Raw genomic sequence first — 16,977 nt, forward strand, 5'->3', positions numbered from 1 at the left:
GCGACTTCTTCATGCAAAAAATAAAAGGGTATCCAGAACCAGGGACGAGGGAACGGAGGTGTAAATAGAAAGGGAAAGCTATTGGTCTCTCCCTCTCTCTCCCCTGCTCTCTCTCCCTCTTGCTCTCTCTTATTAAATCAATGAATTAATTATTAAGTAGGAAATAAATACAAGGAATCAAGCCTCCACCGGGACCAGCAGACGATCGCGCTTTTGATATGCGTTTTAGCCGAATGATACATATGTATTCATATGAATGTAAATATTTGCTTAGGTGGGACTAGAGCGGGACCAGCACTTGCAAGGCTTTTTTTTTGGACCACAATTTGACCAATACTTAGGAAGCTTTTACGAAACCACCCACAAATCGCGCTGCTGCTGTCACTGTCACCACAACTCATTGGCGGTCCGAAGATGGCAACTTTAACGAATGGGCAGGTGGACGGCACGGGACACGTCGTCGGTGTTGCCACTACTAACGGTCTTGTGAACGGATTAAGCCACAGCCACAGTCCGGCAGGCTGCTCGGCTACCATCCCTATGAAGGACCACGATGCAATCAAATTGTTCATCGGTCAAATACCGCGCAATCTGGATGAAAAGGACCTCCGGCCGCTCTTCGAAGAGTTCGGGAAGATCTACGAGCTCACAGTCCTCAAGGACCGCTTTACGGGCATGCATAAAGGTGGGTTGTGCCTTTACACAGGGAGAGAGGTGTCCTTATACTTTCTCCACCGACCCTCCACCGCTGTAACGAATGTATTTAATTGTGCGTGATTTCAGCTAAAGCTAACGAAAACGTAGCCTCAACTGGATTTGATGGACAGCCCGCTTGTAGAAATACGTTCAATTTGCATTATGCCATTTTCCATCGCGCCCTTCGACAGGTTGTTGATACTAAAAATGGGAAGTCTTCATGGCTGATCTGGTCTCGTGTCTCGTATTCTTAGTAGGCTGCCCTAAAATTTGGTAGATTTATGGGTTGAGCGTCCACGCAAAAAGCTTTGTCACGAGTCACGACAGCAAATCACTTTATGTAACGACATAAGGGGCTATGTTGTAACTTCTGAAGTGCCTGTTGGAATAATGAGTCACACATGCACAGTTGTAAGCGTGCATTCATTCACAGGTGCTGAATATTGGCGCTTGGAAGTTCACGTTTTCACAAACCGTTTTCAAAGAGCCTATGGCAGATTGCTTGCAGCCACATGCTTTCTGTTGCGCGCAATGAAGTTGGCTGCGTTCAGAAGGGAAAAGGTGTATGTGTGTCTCTGTATGTGTGTTTCGTGGGGTGGGTGTCTGTGTGTGTGTGTGGGAGGGGGGGGGGGGGCGTGGTGTGTGAGTACCCTATCGGCGTGCGTGTGCATGCGCGCACACGTGAGTTCCCTTTCTCCCTCCACGTTGCTCTCTGCGAGGATAGATCTATTACTTTCTCCGGTGAGATTACCACATATTTATTTCCTGCAGTTTTCTTTCTTTTTTTGCTCTGTGGCGCGCCATTCTACGTTTCTCAGTCGGCCGGAATACTATAGAAGAATGATCTAAGAAAGAGACACTACAATAGGACAGTGGGATCAAATACATTTATTCGAACTATTTGTACAACCGAATACTTCCGATGCAGAGAGAGAGAATCAATATCTGATAGTGAGGGGCGTGCATGACCTGTGCATGTGTTGGGGGGTTATGCAAATGTAACTTATTTCTATGCAGTACTTTGGACATGATGGTAAAGTGTACAACGAAGCCATCAGTGCCTATATATTTCTTTTGTGAGACGGTAATGATCTAAATGTTAAATGTACTGTGCGGTGCACTCATACAGCGTGCCCCCAGTGTAATGATAACGATCGGCCATATACCTTGGGCGTAAAGGCAATGAGCAATCAACTTTCTTTGTTGCTTTAATGACCAGTCATATACCTTTTGGTGTAACAGGAGTGATCAATGCCGCGAAGCGTGCTTGCAGGCTCCCTTGGGGGGGCCCATATTTCCTCCTGGCATCATTACCTAACAAGGGGTCACTGATTGATCTGCCCCACCTGGGGGGTGGTCAACGGGCATTGACCAGGGGTGTGTGTGTGTGTGTGTGTGTGTGTGTGTGTGTGGGGGGGGGGGTGGTGGTGGAGGGGGGTGGTTGTGTCACGTCACACACAAACTGTGTGCAGTGCGTGTCCCAGTCCTCCCACCGGCTTCCACGTCAGGCTTTTGCTGCACCAAGGGAAATATGGGGTGAGAGATAATGCAAATGAATGCCTGGGATGTATATGTGTTTGTGTGTGTGGGCGGGTGGGTGGTTGGGTGGGTTATGGGAGGGAGGGAGGAAAGGAGGGAGGCGCGAGGACATGAGAGGAGGGTGGTGTGAGTTGGGGGTGGGGTTATCTTTTATTAATAGCCCCGCTGTAGTAGCAAGTCCCTGACGCACGGTTAATCAAGTGGTTTTGGGGCCCGAGAACTATGGGGGCAGGCCGCCGCGGCGGTCGTACAGATTCTAGAAACTGTCTCCTCGCTGCGATATATGGCCTCGCTCCTCTGAGCAACAGAGCGCCCTCCCTTCACCCCCGCTTTCATTAGCACCCCCCCGCCAGTCTCATATTTTTAACTGGCTGGAGGCGGCTTGCTCCCCTTGCCTCGCTCCCTGGATGTAAGCCCCCCCCCCCTCGCCGAACCCCCCTTCCCCCACATCCCCTTGCTCCGCTCCGAGGACCTTGTAGTAAACTGGATGATGGGCGTCATTTCAAAAGCAGTTCGTTGCCGGGTCACATCCCCTTGTCAAGGTTCGGGTGATCAGAGATGGTTTGGAGAAGGTTTAGGAAGCCAACAGATGTCTGACTTAAGGACAAGAACTTGAAGGGATTGCCGATGCGTGATTCTAATGCTCCTCTGACGCGTGCTCGGTTTGAGGCGGGATGTTCTCGTTCTTAACTTTGCTCTTGAGTCACGTCTACGCACCTCCCCCACTGCCTCTCCTACCCGTCCCCTCATCCCCTTCCCTCGCGCTCCGTTCCCCCTCCTCATCCCCCAACCATGTTCCCTCATGTTCGTCCCCTCACGTTGCGAGGGGGAGCTCCCTCATCCATACACATCACTACAGGCAGGCCTCCAGTCCCAGGTTTCCACCCTCGTTGCCTTTGTCAGCTGGAAAAAGGCTCGGCACCGACATGGCCTTGAGACAGGAAGCGGAAAGTCTCACAAAGAAAGCCTCGCGTGGAAGCCAAGGTTTTCAAAGTCTTAGTCGATAACCCGGTTCTGTAGACTTCGCTCTGCATGTGGATGGAGAATACGTGGGCCCCGAAGCTGTGCGAGTCAGGAGAATCCGAGTGTCGGATCTTTAGCTCATGTTATTGGTTTCATTGGGAGACTCAGACATGGGGGGGTAGGTGGGGGTTGGGTTATGTTCTAACATTAGAAATGTGGAATCATTCATAGCCAAGCACCCCTAACAATATATATATATATGTGTATATGTGTATATATATATATATATATATATGAGGTTGGAGGTAATTTCAGAATAAGATGGGGGGGGGTGGTCGCCACTGCAACCCTAGCCTTCAGAGAGAGAAAGAGAGAGGGAGAGAGAGGGAGAGAGAGGGAGAGAGAGGGAGAGAGCGAAAGATAATGTGCCAAGCTTTTTTTTACAATGATTATCAACCCAGAGACGCCCATTATTGCCATTGTCACCTGTTTTCTGTATTTCTTTTGTATATATATTTTTTTTCCTCTCAATACCAAAGCCATAACCACGCTCGTAATGACTTCATGTATCACAGCTAGTCTACTTTTTAGGATTCCGTCCCCTCGGAATGGAAGGAGGCGGGGGGGAGGGGGGGGGGAGGGGGTCAGAACGGACCGGGACAGGGGGGTGGGGGGGGGGGGCGCAGCGGCAGAAGGGGCGACAGGCGCAGGCCTACATTCCTCCCAATGATTTTATTTCTCTCCCCTCTGCGACCGAGGCGCACTAATAGAGGCCATTTATAACGATCACCCGGCAGCCGAGGATGCTGGGAGGGACACGGGGGCACACAAAGACGGGTCTCTTTCTGTTTTCCTCTCTCTCCCTCTCTTTCTCGCTCTCTCCCTCTCCTTTTTGCAATGCAGCATGGGAGGTGAAGGAGATACGGCGGCGCGCGGTGACCATCCGCGGTTGGAGGACGATTCTGTGTCTAGCCCCCAACTTAATTGGTTTCTCGGCGGAAACTGCGGCAATTTGTGTCCTTTTCAAAGTTGCCCACGTGAAATAGCAACTCCCCGGAAAATCAGCCTCACGTGGACCGTGCAACAAAATGATAGATGAGGTTCACCTAAATGTTAACGGCCCCCCCCCCCGAACAAACCGACAGTCCGCCCACACTGAGGCGGCGCACAAACAATCTCAAAGCCTTCCTTCGCCTTTCGAATCCGCCCCAAAGGGTGCGAGGCACAAGCTCCAGTCCTGAAGAGAGAGACGGAGGGTTCCAAAGTCAACAGCAGACACAGAGGCTCCCCTCATCTTATAATGTTGTGCCAACTCCGAGATACGGGACTTGGCAGGCGGTGCAGATAAAATGTCACCGGTGTTCAGTGCTCTTGCCTGAGAAACTGGAGGCTCTCCGAGACGACCCCCCCCCCCCCGCCGCCCCCAGCCGCCCTCTTGAAGGTCTGCCACAATAAGTCGGGGGGGACAAGTCGGATTCCACATCACAATGTCTCTGTCTTTGTCCCGGGCAGTTGGTAGCTCCAGGTTGACGTATGGTATGAATTAGTTTGAAGGGGAACTATAGACACCTTGTAGCAGGCTTCAGAACACCTACGACACCTTTGGTTCACAGTGGGACCAGCTTGTTTCCAATGGGGGCTGGATTCTGCACACTCATCTGGAACGTTTCTTGACACGCTAATAACATAGCGGGTTGCTAATTTGTTCATCATCTATGCGGCCTGATTTCCCTTTGACTGTCAGGAGCCATCAAACATCTAAAGACATTACATTATTGTAAAGCTAAAGTCATGAGGGATTATCACCGGATATCGTGACACAGGTTGCCCCAAAGGAAGTCCCGACCTTGGAAGTGAAACCAATATTGCCTTTCAACAAGGGGCGAGTGAGGGAGGAACCAGTGCGTATTTTACAGTTTTAATGCAGCACACGTTTTGGCCACACAATTTCACTCTCGTTGCATCATCCTCGCTCTAGTCTTTTTTTTCTTTCCCCCCCCTCGTTTCTTTGGGATGAGTGTGTGTGTTTGCCTCGTACCACTCCCTCCTTCCTGTCTCCGCCATGGCCCAAAATCCTCCACTCAGCGAGACCCAGAATGCACGCCCCGACCCCACGCCGGGCTCTGTTTCTATGGCGACGTTCCACAATAAATTGGGGGGGGGAATGGGGGGGAGACGAAAGCCAACATGTGTCAGCGATAGGATCGTGTCTAACCAGAGTCCCTCTCCACGCACACCCCCCACCCCCCGTTAGGAGTCAGGAACTGCCAAGCAACAAAGTGCCAAAAAAAGAGGAAGGGTGGGTGCGACTGAGGGAGGAGGGGGCTGGGGATGGTGGAGCGGGGCGGTTGGCCGTGTATGCGAATACGCCAAGCTTAATTTGTCGGGTGGACAGTTGTCAAGGCGGGAAAGCCTCCATTGTCCCCAGCTATTATTGGACGGGACTGTTAGAGAAGGAGGGGGGGGGCGGGGGCGGTGTGTGGGGGGGTGGGTTGGAGGGGAGGGCCATCAGCCCCGAGGAGCTTGTTATTGGCGGTGAGCGATGACCATGTAAGGGACGGAGGAGGGGGGAGCATCGGGGAAGAGGGAGGGAGGAATGGGTGGTAGCGCAGGGGCCCCTGCAGGGATTAGCATGCTAACGGCAGGTTGGGAGTCATGAGAGCTGTCATGGAGGTGGAGAGCTTGCGATCTCCTGACCTCCTCATGGCACTCATTAAAAGCAGTGACCTTTACTGCACTTGGAGGAATGGTGTGAGCTCGGGCTGTGGATGCAATCTCATCTCACCTCCCAAGATTGACTTTGAGGTGCGAGCGAGTTCACTTGGCATCGCTGCGCGCGTGGTATGTACATATTATTTGCACTGCGCAGGCAAGTTTGACAGTTACTCTTTCACACAGACATCAAGGCCAAGTCCTCAACATTTTGGTCCAAATTGAAGTGTTTTGAAAAGGAACTATCAAGTCATTTTTGGTATGGTAAAACAACTCCATTACAAGTATAAGAAATCATGTGACAACACAATACTATTCAAATCTTTTGGGACACTGTGCAGTTGACAAGTTGAAAGCGAAATCATGTTCACTGAGAAATCAGAGATTTCAGAGAAATCATGTTCACTGTAGAACTGATATGTAAAATGTGGCCTACTCAGCATGTATTGGGTTATTAGGACGTTGGGGATGGCCACACACAGGGAGGTCATGGCTCAAAGTGGACTGCTATGCTGACCTGGGCGAGTGGTGTGATGGTGGTGGTGGTGGGGGGGGAGTCTGGGAAGATTTGTGGCCATCATCCCTTAGGTCACAGGAGCTGCTGACCTCAGCAATTTTGGCCAAGAAAAAAAGATTACATCTTGGAGGCTGCGTCGCTGTGCCTGGATGCAATGTGCTAACAGCCAGCTGTGACAAAAGGGAAACATGGTTTCCAGACTGACAACTGTGAGGATTTTCTTAGCTATTTCTGATTTAACTTTGCAGAGGCACAGAAGAATACGCAGGCTGGAAAAGGCTGGAACAAACCGGCTCTAACCGCCAATAGCACGTTGAATCAAAATGATTAAATAGCAAATAGGAAAACGGACCAAGTTACTGTCAAGAAATTCTACAAGCAAATGTAGTCAACACAAGTGTCTGTTTTACCACAGTGCTTCAGAGATAAACTGCCATCCTCACTTTGTTTGAAATGCCTTTACAGGGATTGCAAAAGATTTTACATTGAAGGTCCAAAGGCTAAAATCTTCCCTGAAATATTAATGTATACATTTAATGGACTGGTAGTGGTGTTGTTTTATATTTAAACTCCAAAGTCAAATCCAGAATGTTAGGTTTAACCCAGCCACTATCAAAAGTTTCACCGCGGCCCGTTTTTTATTTGAAAGAGCGTTTAAATAAAATGTTACCTCTTTTTTTTAGGATGTTGCCATGTTAAGTTGCTTGTGCATCAGTGTGCTTCCAGTGCCTCAGAGTTTAGCACAATTTTGACAAGGTCTCCCTGGAGAGGTAAATATGTTATGTTTTCAAGGCTGTTGCATCATCCAAGTGTTATTGTGGTCTGTGTTAAATGTTTAAAGAGCTGGTTCGTTGGCCTTCCCTGGGTTCCCTGTTGCTTCCATACAGGCCTTTACTCCGGAGTGGTGGAATGCAATAGTTTTGAAATGGTTGAAACTGGCCAATAACATTGTATCGAATGAATATACATTAATATACATGTTTTTTCTGGATCACTTCTTCCCTTTATATCAAGAGAGTGTAAATGGATGTTTTGAAGAATTCATAGTTTTCCACAATGTTATAATGCCAGGTTGCCTGATGTTTTATAGAGTGTAGGAAACAATATTTAGGAGACAGCATTTTAATGCATGACGGAATCCCTGCCTTATTTGTTGTTTCCTCGCAAAAATTGACTCGCAAATCCATTTTGTCTGGTTGAGTACGAGCAAACATGCTCAATAGAACAGCTCCAATGCTTTGTTTTGCTTTTAATGTTCAGCTGGGATTGTTTTATTGGTGCAAGGACTTTCCAAGGCACGATGGAGGCCATTGTCTATTTTTCATCTTTAAACAAAGTAGAGAGAATTCTACAAATATTTTTTTTTTTTAACGTTTTTTGTGCGTTATCTTCCATCCAAAAGGTGTCTAAAATAACATAAACAAAACAAAGTATGATATCAACATACATGCAGTTACTAAACCACATTCAAACCAAATGTTAACTACATTCCGAAACTAAAGCATTCGTCGTCGCTGCATTTACTGTTATTATCAGTTAGTTAGTATGGACCTGTGTACACAGGTCACCATTCATGTTTCTTTTTTTTTCAAACAAATGTTTGGCACAGCAAGTAACCTGCACAGACATCACAGTGATCAAAGATTAGATAAAGTATATAGTATTGTTACTATACTTTACAAAGACTCAATACTACTACTACTATTACTACTACTACTACTATTTCTACTACTGCTACTATTACTACTACTATTACTACTTCCCAGACTCACTTGTGTTTTTCCAGATTCTCTCTTTGGAGACCTTTCACTTTTACAGGTTGGTTTACAGTATCCCCTTGTTCATCCATGTCACAGGACACACTTGAAACCTCCCTGGAAAAGAACTTCAGTTTGTAGACAGCAACGAAACAATGGTCGAAAACATTCCAAATGATAAATGCCACAACGTAACGCTTTGCACTGTAATAATAGTGATTAACTTACCTATTGTTTGTGCACAGTGGAGCTCTTTTTCCCCCAGCAATTTATTACTGTACTATGCATTTGTGCAATATGGGAGTAATTGCAGGGTGGTCATTGTGCCTCGCAGCCGTATTCAAGATATATAATTGTACAGTTTGAGTTAACAATCATCTGCGTCTTTTCACAAGTCACATGGTTCTGTTGTTCTCCCCTGAGTAGGGTACCCAGTCGGCACCTGGTGTCAGAATGTTTGTTACAGTGTCTGTGTATCCCGTTTGCACAATTCTGTGCCACACTTATCATAGCAGGGGTGGGGGGTGGGGGGGGGGGGGGCTCGGCTGAGACCCATTTCTAGGATAATACGATACATCGGCCTCATATAAGACATGGATGTGGTGTGTGTTGCCGTGTGTGTGTCTTGTGTGGATGCTTGCACTTTGAAGTGTGCTTTTTTTCATCTGAATGTGCATGAATATAAATGTGCTGTATGTGTGTGTACATTTGTCAGTGTGTGTTCAGGCATGCGGGCGTGTTATTAATGCGCTTTATTTCTTGGGCCTGGAAAGGCTGTGGTACTGTATGTGATTTACACAGCCTCTCTGATTTAAGGGAGAGGTAGAGTCCATCTATTGGTGTGTGTGTGTGTGTGTGCGTGCCTGCGTGCGTGGGTGTGTGTGTGCATGCGTGCGTGAGAGCGAGATAGAGAAAGAGAAAGAACTTACATGTGTTTATGTATGTGGGTGTTTCTGTATACATGTATTCATGAATTAATGAATACATGAATGAATGACATGTTTGGAAAGAAGACATCGTAATCTAGTTTCAGCTGTTTGTCTCATATCAAGACCGAAGAGCCTGTGTAGCCCCTCAGGTCTGACATGCATTCGGCTTCTCGCCAGTTCACTTGTACAACCCCAACGAACAACCACAAGTTTCTTTGATTCAATTACTTTCTCTTCATTTTCATTTTATGCCCACCCCTAATAAAAAATGCACCACGTTGACTTAGAAAAGAAAGATGGAGAGGATTCTTAAAGACCCCTCCCCCTTCAATTATTCAAAGCCAAGTTTGATTTCAAAAATGGAGGAGGATGAATAAGTTATGGTTTCTGAGGGTTCGGGGGTAGTGTGATAGATTAGTTAAAATGGGCACAATTTTAAAATGGGACACTGAACAAACACAAAGTAAATTAGCGTTTAGCTGAAGTTAAGCGTTGTTTTTATATATCTCAGCCTATATGTCTGTCTACCCTTTACGATAACAGGTCTGCATGTGTGACATGTCTATCGAATTCACATTAGCCAACAAGCGACCTCTTTGATAAAAGAATAACTAGTAGTTTCACACCAAACTACGAGTTATTGCAAATATTGTGCTTGTATGCCATTTGTGTGCCATGATGCATGTTTTAAAACATCACAACCTAACCAACATATTCCCTCTCCTTTTATTTTTGAGATATGTTTAGTTTCTGGTCAGACGCAATTCGATTTCATTCATACACTGCAAATGAGTCAAATGAAGATGACCTTTCCTACGAGCTTCAAAAAAAACTATTTGCTGATGGCCATTATCTTTGATCCCATAGGTAATGATTATGGCCGCACAATATGCTGTATGTCCTGCTCAGTCTTAAGTCCCTGTTGCACAGGGCATGGATGGAGAAATGCCAAGAGAGAGAGAATATGAGATAGAGAAAGAGAGATGGTGGGGGGAGGGAGAGGCGGCAGGAGATGGAGAGAGAGAGAACCAGAGTGAGGGGAGAGAATTAGAGAGGTCGAAACAGGGATGATGTAAGAGAATACGTAAAAGGCAAGCAAAGAACGAGGCCTGCGAGGAAAAGAAAAAGAGAGAGACGGGCAAAAAGATGACAACTGAGAGGAAGTGCGGGAGAGTTGCATGAAAAGGGGCAGAGAAGGAGAGATGGGAGGAGGCGGAGAGAGACAGCGAGGGAGTCTCGGAGACAGATGTCCCCCTCTCTGCAGATTGATAGCTCTTGGCCTAGTTCCATGCGAGACTCTGACCCCTCTGTCCTTTGCAGTAATTTATAGGTTGTGTTTTGTGAGATTTAAGCACTAGTCTGTGGCCATCATAGCTGAGCAAGAGAAAATGACCTTCCTGGAACGGGAGCAGAATTAGGACCCCGCTGCTTTGGGAGGACCCTAGGGGTCATAAGCAAATGGCTCCCTTCTTTGACACCGACGCAAACACCCCTTTTTACTATGTGCTAATGTTGTTTTGCACCTAAATTTGTAGCCGATTCGGGTTGATTTCATTTGGTCGCACTTCACGCAAACTCCCTCATGGTTTGTTTCCCACTTCTGTGTGAGATGACAAAACCCTTTTTTTCTGATGTCGTCTTTCATGGGATCGATGGAAAGTGATGCATAAAGATGGAGTGTTTTCCTTTGAGGATGGAACGCCACGGAATTGCCTCCGCATCAATATCAATAAAAATGTTGCGTTGAATAATCATATTGCCATGCTACCCTGTGGTCTGAAGCTCTTTGTTGTATAGATTTGTACATCTGTGTGGGAGTGTATTTGTGTGTGTGTGTGTTGTGTGTGTGTGGGCGAGTGTCTGTTACAGTAGACTACTTGGCCCGGTAGCCAGTGGGATCAGCTGGCTTTCTGCTTGGCCATTCTGAGCGTAACTCTATGCACAAATCAGCCAGGGAATGATTTGGACAGAAACCCTACAGCAAATTATTACAGATTTGCAATTTAATGGCTTCTGAGGTCTCTCCTTAGCTCAACGCGCAGGTTCCCTACAAGCCAAGGACTATTAGTTTAGCTTTTTAATCACAGAACAGAAGATGAGAATCCTACCCAAATCCAATTCCCCCCACCCCACATACACACTGGGTTTCACATGGTCTGGTGTAATTTCATGGGGTTTTTAGTTGGAGGGGTAGAGGGATATAGAAAGACTGAGAGATTTTGAGTGTACGTGTATTCCTACGTGTCCATGTTAGCTTGTTGATAAGCTAAGCTCTACTCAAAGGCACAGCAGACTAGCTCTGTGTCTAGTGTGATAGGCCAGGCTGAACACAATAGTTTGAGGACACAGTTTATAAATACCACAGGGTCTGGCTCGCTGCTGGCAACGCAGTCTAATTTTGGAACGTGGTCGCCACCAATTTAAGGCCTAAGACCAAAGTCCATGTTTTCTCCTGTCTCAAGACTAGGAGTGCTGATGAAGGCAGTTGTTATGCAAAGTTATTATGGAGAACATTATCCCAGATCAGCACTCAGGGTTATGCAATTAGAGTACCTGAGCCCAGTAAATAAATAAATAACTTGTCAGCAAAACACGTTGTTAACAAACAAATGTATATCTTTTTGGCATTGTGTAGCTTCCTGAAATATGGGGAGCAAAAGGTCTGGATCGCATGTAATTGCAAGCACCTGACATCTGGTCAGTTTTTCAGTAGTCGGACCAATCCCTTTCCTAAACAATCCATTCCATCCCTGACTAATGTGCCTCCAATGTGAAATGTAAAAAACTGTGATTCCAATCAGCATTTCAATGTTCCAATTTGTCCAAGAGGGAGCTCGCCTTTTCAAGCAAGCCGGATAAAACCTGCCAGCCGCGCAGGCTAAATATGAATAATTATTTGTATCTCGAAAAGCTGATAAAAAAGACTTTGAAAATCGTATGCATTTGCCGAAGGGTTCATTAGTTTGACAACAACAAAAAAGTCCCATCCACTGCCAAGGAGGGAAACCCAGGTACCTGCAAAAGCAATTAAAAAATAAGCCGATCCGCCTTTACTGTGGCCCATACCGCTTCCCCCTTTCAAGATTAGAGGCCGTTTAATGCACTAATGCTAATATGCTAATGCCCTAATATTATGTTAGCGCATTACTACTTGTTTTAAGACATGGCTGGCTGCTGTTTTGTTGATCTTGCGCATTGACACTTGCGGAAGCGGATAACCAGTGTTTACTTTGTGTATGGAAATTCCTGCCTGCCTTTCACGTGCCCTTCCTATGGCAATAGGCGGCCCTTGTTAGTCTTGCAAACATCTTAATTGTGTTAAATGGAGGAAAAAAAGGGGAGATTAAAAGCCATTAATGAGTGTTGCGTGGGGAAAGGCAATTCCCGGGATGGGGCTTTTGTTCACTTTGGCAAAACAGGGGAGAGAGGCAGCTTCACCTTGAAACTAAAAGCCCACCAGAAACAGGGTCATCGTGCCTCCACCAAAAAGAACCTGCCTCTCTCTCTCTCACTTTCTGTCTGGCTCTATCTCGGTAGAGCACACACACTCAAACACACACTCACGCACTCACACACAGCTTTTTGCCTTTTTTTGTTATCGCCGCTCTCTCCATCCCTCTCCGTCTCGCTTTGTCTGTCCCTCGTCTCTCATTGGCTCTTCCCCTGTCTGTCCCTCTTTTCCCATCTGCGAGCTCGTTTCTCTCAATCTTGCTCTTTGTTTTTTCCACTTCTTTCTTTCTTTCTCTGTCTCTCTCTGTCTGTCTGAGCGGCAGATAAGCTCACCAGGGGAGACTTTAGAGGACTCTCCATCTGTGTATAAATAGCTTAGGATGAATTATTGAGGGACCTGGGGTGGCTAATAATCCCGCAGGACCCATCTGACAATGACACGGAAGATGGAGGGAAAACAATTACGCAGGGTTTCTCCTTCGGAGGAATTAGATGTGTGTGTGGGGGGGGCAGGGGGGGGGGGGGAGGGTTGTGGTCTGGGAGAGGGGTGGGGGGAGCAGGAGCAACCTGCGGGAACACCTCGCGGGGCCCAACATCTTCGGCTCATAAAGCCAATTAAACTCTCTCGGAAATCAAACGGGCATCGCCAGCCCCTCCCCCCCGCCCCCGCCCCCTCCCCTCGCCTCTTCCTGCCTCCGGGACGACGCGAACAGGAAGCGTGGTGATTCATGTCGAACCTCCCCTCCCCCTTCACCCTTCAATGTCCACCCGACGTCCCGTCTCCCCCTCCCGCCTTCGGCCCGGGCTCGTGTGTTGGCGGCGCAGGATGACGGGATAGGACAGGGCGCGTCGTCTCAACCGTCCGCCAAGGCAGGATAATAGGAGGACGAGAGGGAGGACGAGGGGACGACAAGGGAGGGGAGGAGAGACGCAGAGAGGAATATTAATGGAGGAAGGGTGGGGGGGTTGTGTTTACCCCTAGAAAGGGGAGTAGGAGGGAAAGACAGTCCCCATGTTGTGATCCACTGCACAGCTCTCAAGAGGGTCAGCTGGATTTTAGTAATGTTCTTTTCTTTTGTTCAGTACAATGGACAGTCCAACCCTGTGAGAAGTTTTTGAAAGTAATACAGAACTCTCTTGAGCGAGGGAGATTGTTTCTGGAGCATACCAAAACCTTTTTCAATTAAGACAGAACCTTTTAAGTTTCCATACTGTGCCATGTACAGGGTTGAATAGAGACAAAGTCTCTAAAACTGGGGGGGGGGGGGTTATTTTGCTTATTTGTGAAACGTTTTAAGCATCCTGTTTGGTTCATGTGGAACCATATCATCTATAGGTTCTAGCTAGAACCATTTTACTCAAACAAAAAAAGGTACAGTATTTTTTTGTCTCCAACAGGGACAACTTGTCTGAGGTAATATAGTACGTTTGAAGTCATCTTTTTTATGCCCCTCAGGAGGTGATGTGACGTCCACATACTGACCACCGATCTTGACCCAACAATAGGCTTTGAGGGGGGGGGAGTCTGACACGGCAACATTTCAGACTTCTGACTTCTGACCTAACACATTTCCCGATGTGAATGGTCCATTTATAAAGAAATATGTTGCTTCGGGGTTTAATGCAAAGAGAGGAAATGGTAGTTGAAAATGTTGGAGTGTTTGTGTAGGGCTGTGTGTTGGAATGTGTTTGATACAGTGGTGACCCAATGTGAGTATTTGTTCTGCTAACAGCACATCTGCAGCACGTGTGAACAGTAACGAATGTGTGTTTAAGAAGCCGGGTTTATGCTTCAGTGTAATTGCAACACCGTACATGTGCCACTGTGTGTGTGTGTGTACTGTCCCTAACACCCTGGGGTATATGTGTGTGTGTGGGGGGGGGGGGGGCGCGTCGACACTGTCCTAATGATGCATTTTCTACTCCATTGATTCAGTGGCTCTGCTCTCCAGTAAATCCTTCACATGCAACACATTAGAGCCGGCCCTTTTTCCTCCTTCGCCTATCGATTACCACAGCATAAGAGTTGGGCACTCTGGGAAGCACAAGGGAGAGATGGGGGCTTGTTATCTGGAGGGACTTACTGTACCGACACAGTGTAATGCCGTTTCAAGGTCCTTCCTCTCCTTCTCCCTCTCCACTTTTTTCATCCTCTCAACATACAAGAGTAAGGTGGGCTGGCCTTTGTGTCTTGCCTTTTGTTTTCTTTCATCTGCTGTCTGAAAAGCACCAGTCGTCTGCACCGATATGCTTGGAGAGGGAGTTTTTCTGCGAGCTTACTGGCTTGGGTAGCCTTGTTTTATCTTTGTATTTTACCACATGATTATGGAGACCCCATCCCCCCCCCCCCCCACGCAGGCACAACAAAAGCACACATTACTTTGCAGAGTTTTGCCCGCTTTCTTCCACACTCCTTGAACACTGCACTGTTTTTAGCACAAGACGAAGGGGCCGGTTGGCTGCCCCTTTACCTTGAAATTGGGCTCAGGTGTGTGCTTTTCTTACGTGAACAGACATAATCTTCCATTTCTTTGTTTTGGTTCCCCTCAATCCGTCTCTCATGTTTTCCCCTCTCCATCGCCCTTGTTCTCCCCCATTCCTCCGTCTCCCTCTGTGCATTTCAAGGTTCTTCTATTTCACCTCGAGCGAGGACTCAGGGAGCCGTACAGTAGCCTATAGGGGGTCTGGGTGCCTGTAATATGCTTTATTATATATGCATCCACCATCTCTTTTATAATATTGGCCCTCAGTTTCTTCTTACACGGCTGGAATAAAATCACACTCAAGACGAGCATTCATTAGTCCCTGAAACAGCTCCTGAATTTTTAAGGCCTGTTACACGGGGAGAAAAAAAACGTTCTGCCGTAGTCTCGGAACAGTAATTGAAGTTTTTTTTTTCTTTCATCGTGCCTACTGTACTGTTCTCTGAGCTCATATTGCAGGCTTCAAAGTGCTTTTTTATTTAATCAGGGGTTTACTGCTTCCAATTAACCATTTTAAGATGATACAGGGGAGAAGGTAGGAGAAATTCTGGAGACCTTGGGTGAAGGCTGTTTATCCTTTATCCTTACTGTCGGAGTTCTCATTTGAAAAGCCAAGACGGCTGGAATCATAGCGACAAATCGTGTTCCGTTTAAGTCACTGTGAACTGAAAGGTAAATGGGACCCTATGGTGGTGCACCACAAGTCATAAAAAAGCTTGATTTAGCCATTATTTGACAACCAGACCAATGTCCCTGATTTAATCGAATAATTTGGAGTAATGTTAGCTAGAAATTTGCCACCGTATGCTTTCCAGAACGTCTGTTTCTTTTCAGTGATGATTCAGACAAGGGTGTTTTTGCTTCTTCATCGTGTGGCTTTGGTTCCTCGTTTTCTGTTATACGCAATATTTGCCATCAAAGAGTCATAACGTCACAGTTGTTGCCATCGGAGATGATGTGTGGAGTGTCATATTAGGTGTCATATCCTTTCAACCGATTAAAGTCACCTCCATGGTTTGACAATACATTTTTTGAATAATTTTTACTTTACTATTTTCCATTTTCCTAAGTGTTCTTCCTTAGAAATGTTCAGTATCCAAACAATGAAATATTTAGCAATTATTAGTGGAGAATATAAATATATTAAAGCAGCACTTTGTCACTCAAATACTGTTAAGTAGAATAGTTTATCATCTCTTTCTTCATGCTCCACAAGTATAATAAAAATGTCAAGGCTTTAACACAATTCTTTTCACAAACATACCTGAAATGTTCCTTTTATCGGGTTAAAAGGGATGCTTTTAAGCCTGAACGATCCAAAAATCCAGTCAGGTTTTCCATGTTTTAAGGTCAATCTTTAAAATGAAAAACATCGTCTGTGTATCGAACGAAAGCTGTCCTTGGTCATACCTTTCAGGTACAGATAAATGCTAACAAAGAAGAGAGGTGAGAACCATCGATCTCTATGGACTAACTGATTTCGGACAGCCTTATACAAAGTTTGGTAAAGGTAAAGTTTCCCAAGGAAGAGTTCTAAGTACTCAAAAGTGTAGCTTATAGGGTTCCCCCTGTGAATAGATACAAAGTTTTAATTCCATTTAAGTTTTTGGGGGGCTCTCCATAGAATGTTCTGATATATTCTGAAAGGGATCACTGGGAGATTTTCGTCCCTTAATGTTTTTTATTTCCAGTTTTTATGATCTTTGAATAAGATGGAAGAAACTATAATTAGGACCTGTGAGGTTTTCTCTCACAATGTTTCATTGTATGAGCCCCTTATGCAAACTTGTTCTGCTAGCCTTGAATGGTTCTAGCAAACTGGACAGTGATATAACAAATGCAGTTGTGACTAGGGCATGGGGAGAATTTACTTGACATAGGATGACTTCAGTAATTATTGTGATTTAAGTTGTGAACCTGTAGAACTCAAA

The 16,977-nt window shown here is 46.2% G+C and overlaps 1 protein-coding gene across 10 annotated transcripts in view; it reads left to right on the plus strand.

The window, feature by feature from the left end:
• The first annotated feature begins 414 nt into the window (after positions 1-414).
• celf4 (CUGBP, Elav-like family member 4) overlaps positions 415-16,977 on the plus strand; it is a 63,548-nt gene continuing 46,985 nt past the window's right edge. For 5 of the 10 annotated variants that reach the window (XM_084705008.1, XM_084705006.1, XM_084705009.1 and 2 more), the window contains exon 1: positions 541-685. In XM_084705008.1, coding sequence (XP_084561134.1) covers positions 541-685 — 145 coding nt within the window. Of the gene's footprint in view, positions 686-16,977 lie in introns of all 10 variants that reach the window. The other 5 variants (XM_084705001.1, XM_084705002.1, XM_084705004.1 and 2 more) reach the window with 2 other exon arrangements.

The sequence above is a fragment of the Hypomesus nipponensis genome, chromosome 9 (genome assembly GCF_054491055.1).
Source record: "Hypomesus nipponensis isolate SF chromosome 9, ASM5449105v1, whole genome shotgun sequence".
Lineage (NCBI taxonomy): Eukaryota > Metazoa > Chordata > Actinopteri > Osmeriformes > Osmeridae > Hypomesus > Hypomesus nipponensis.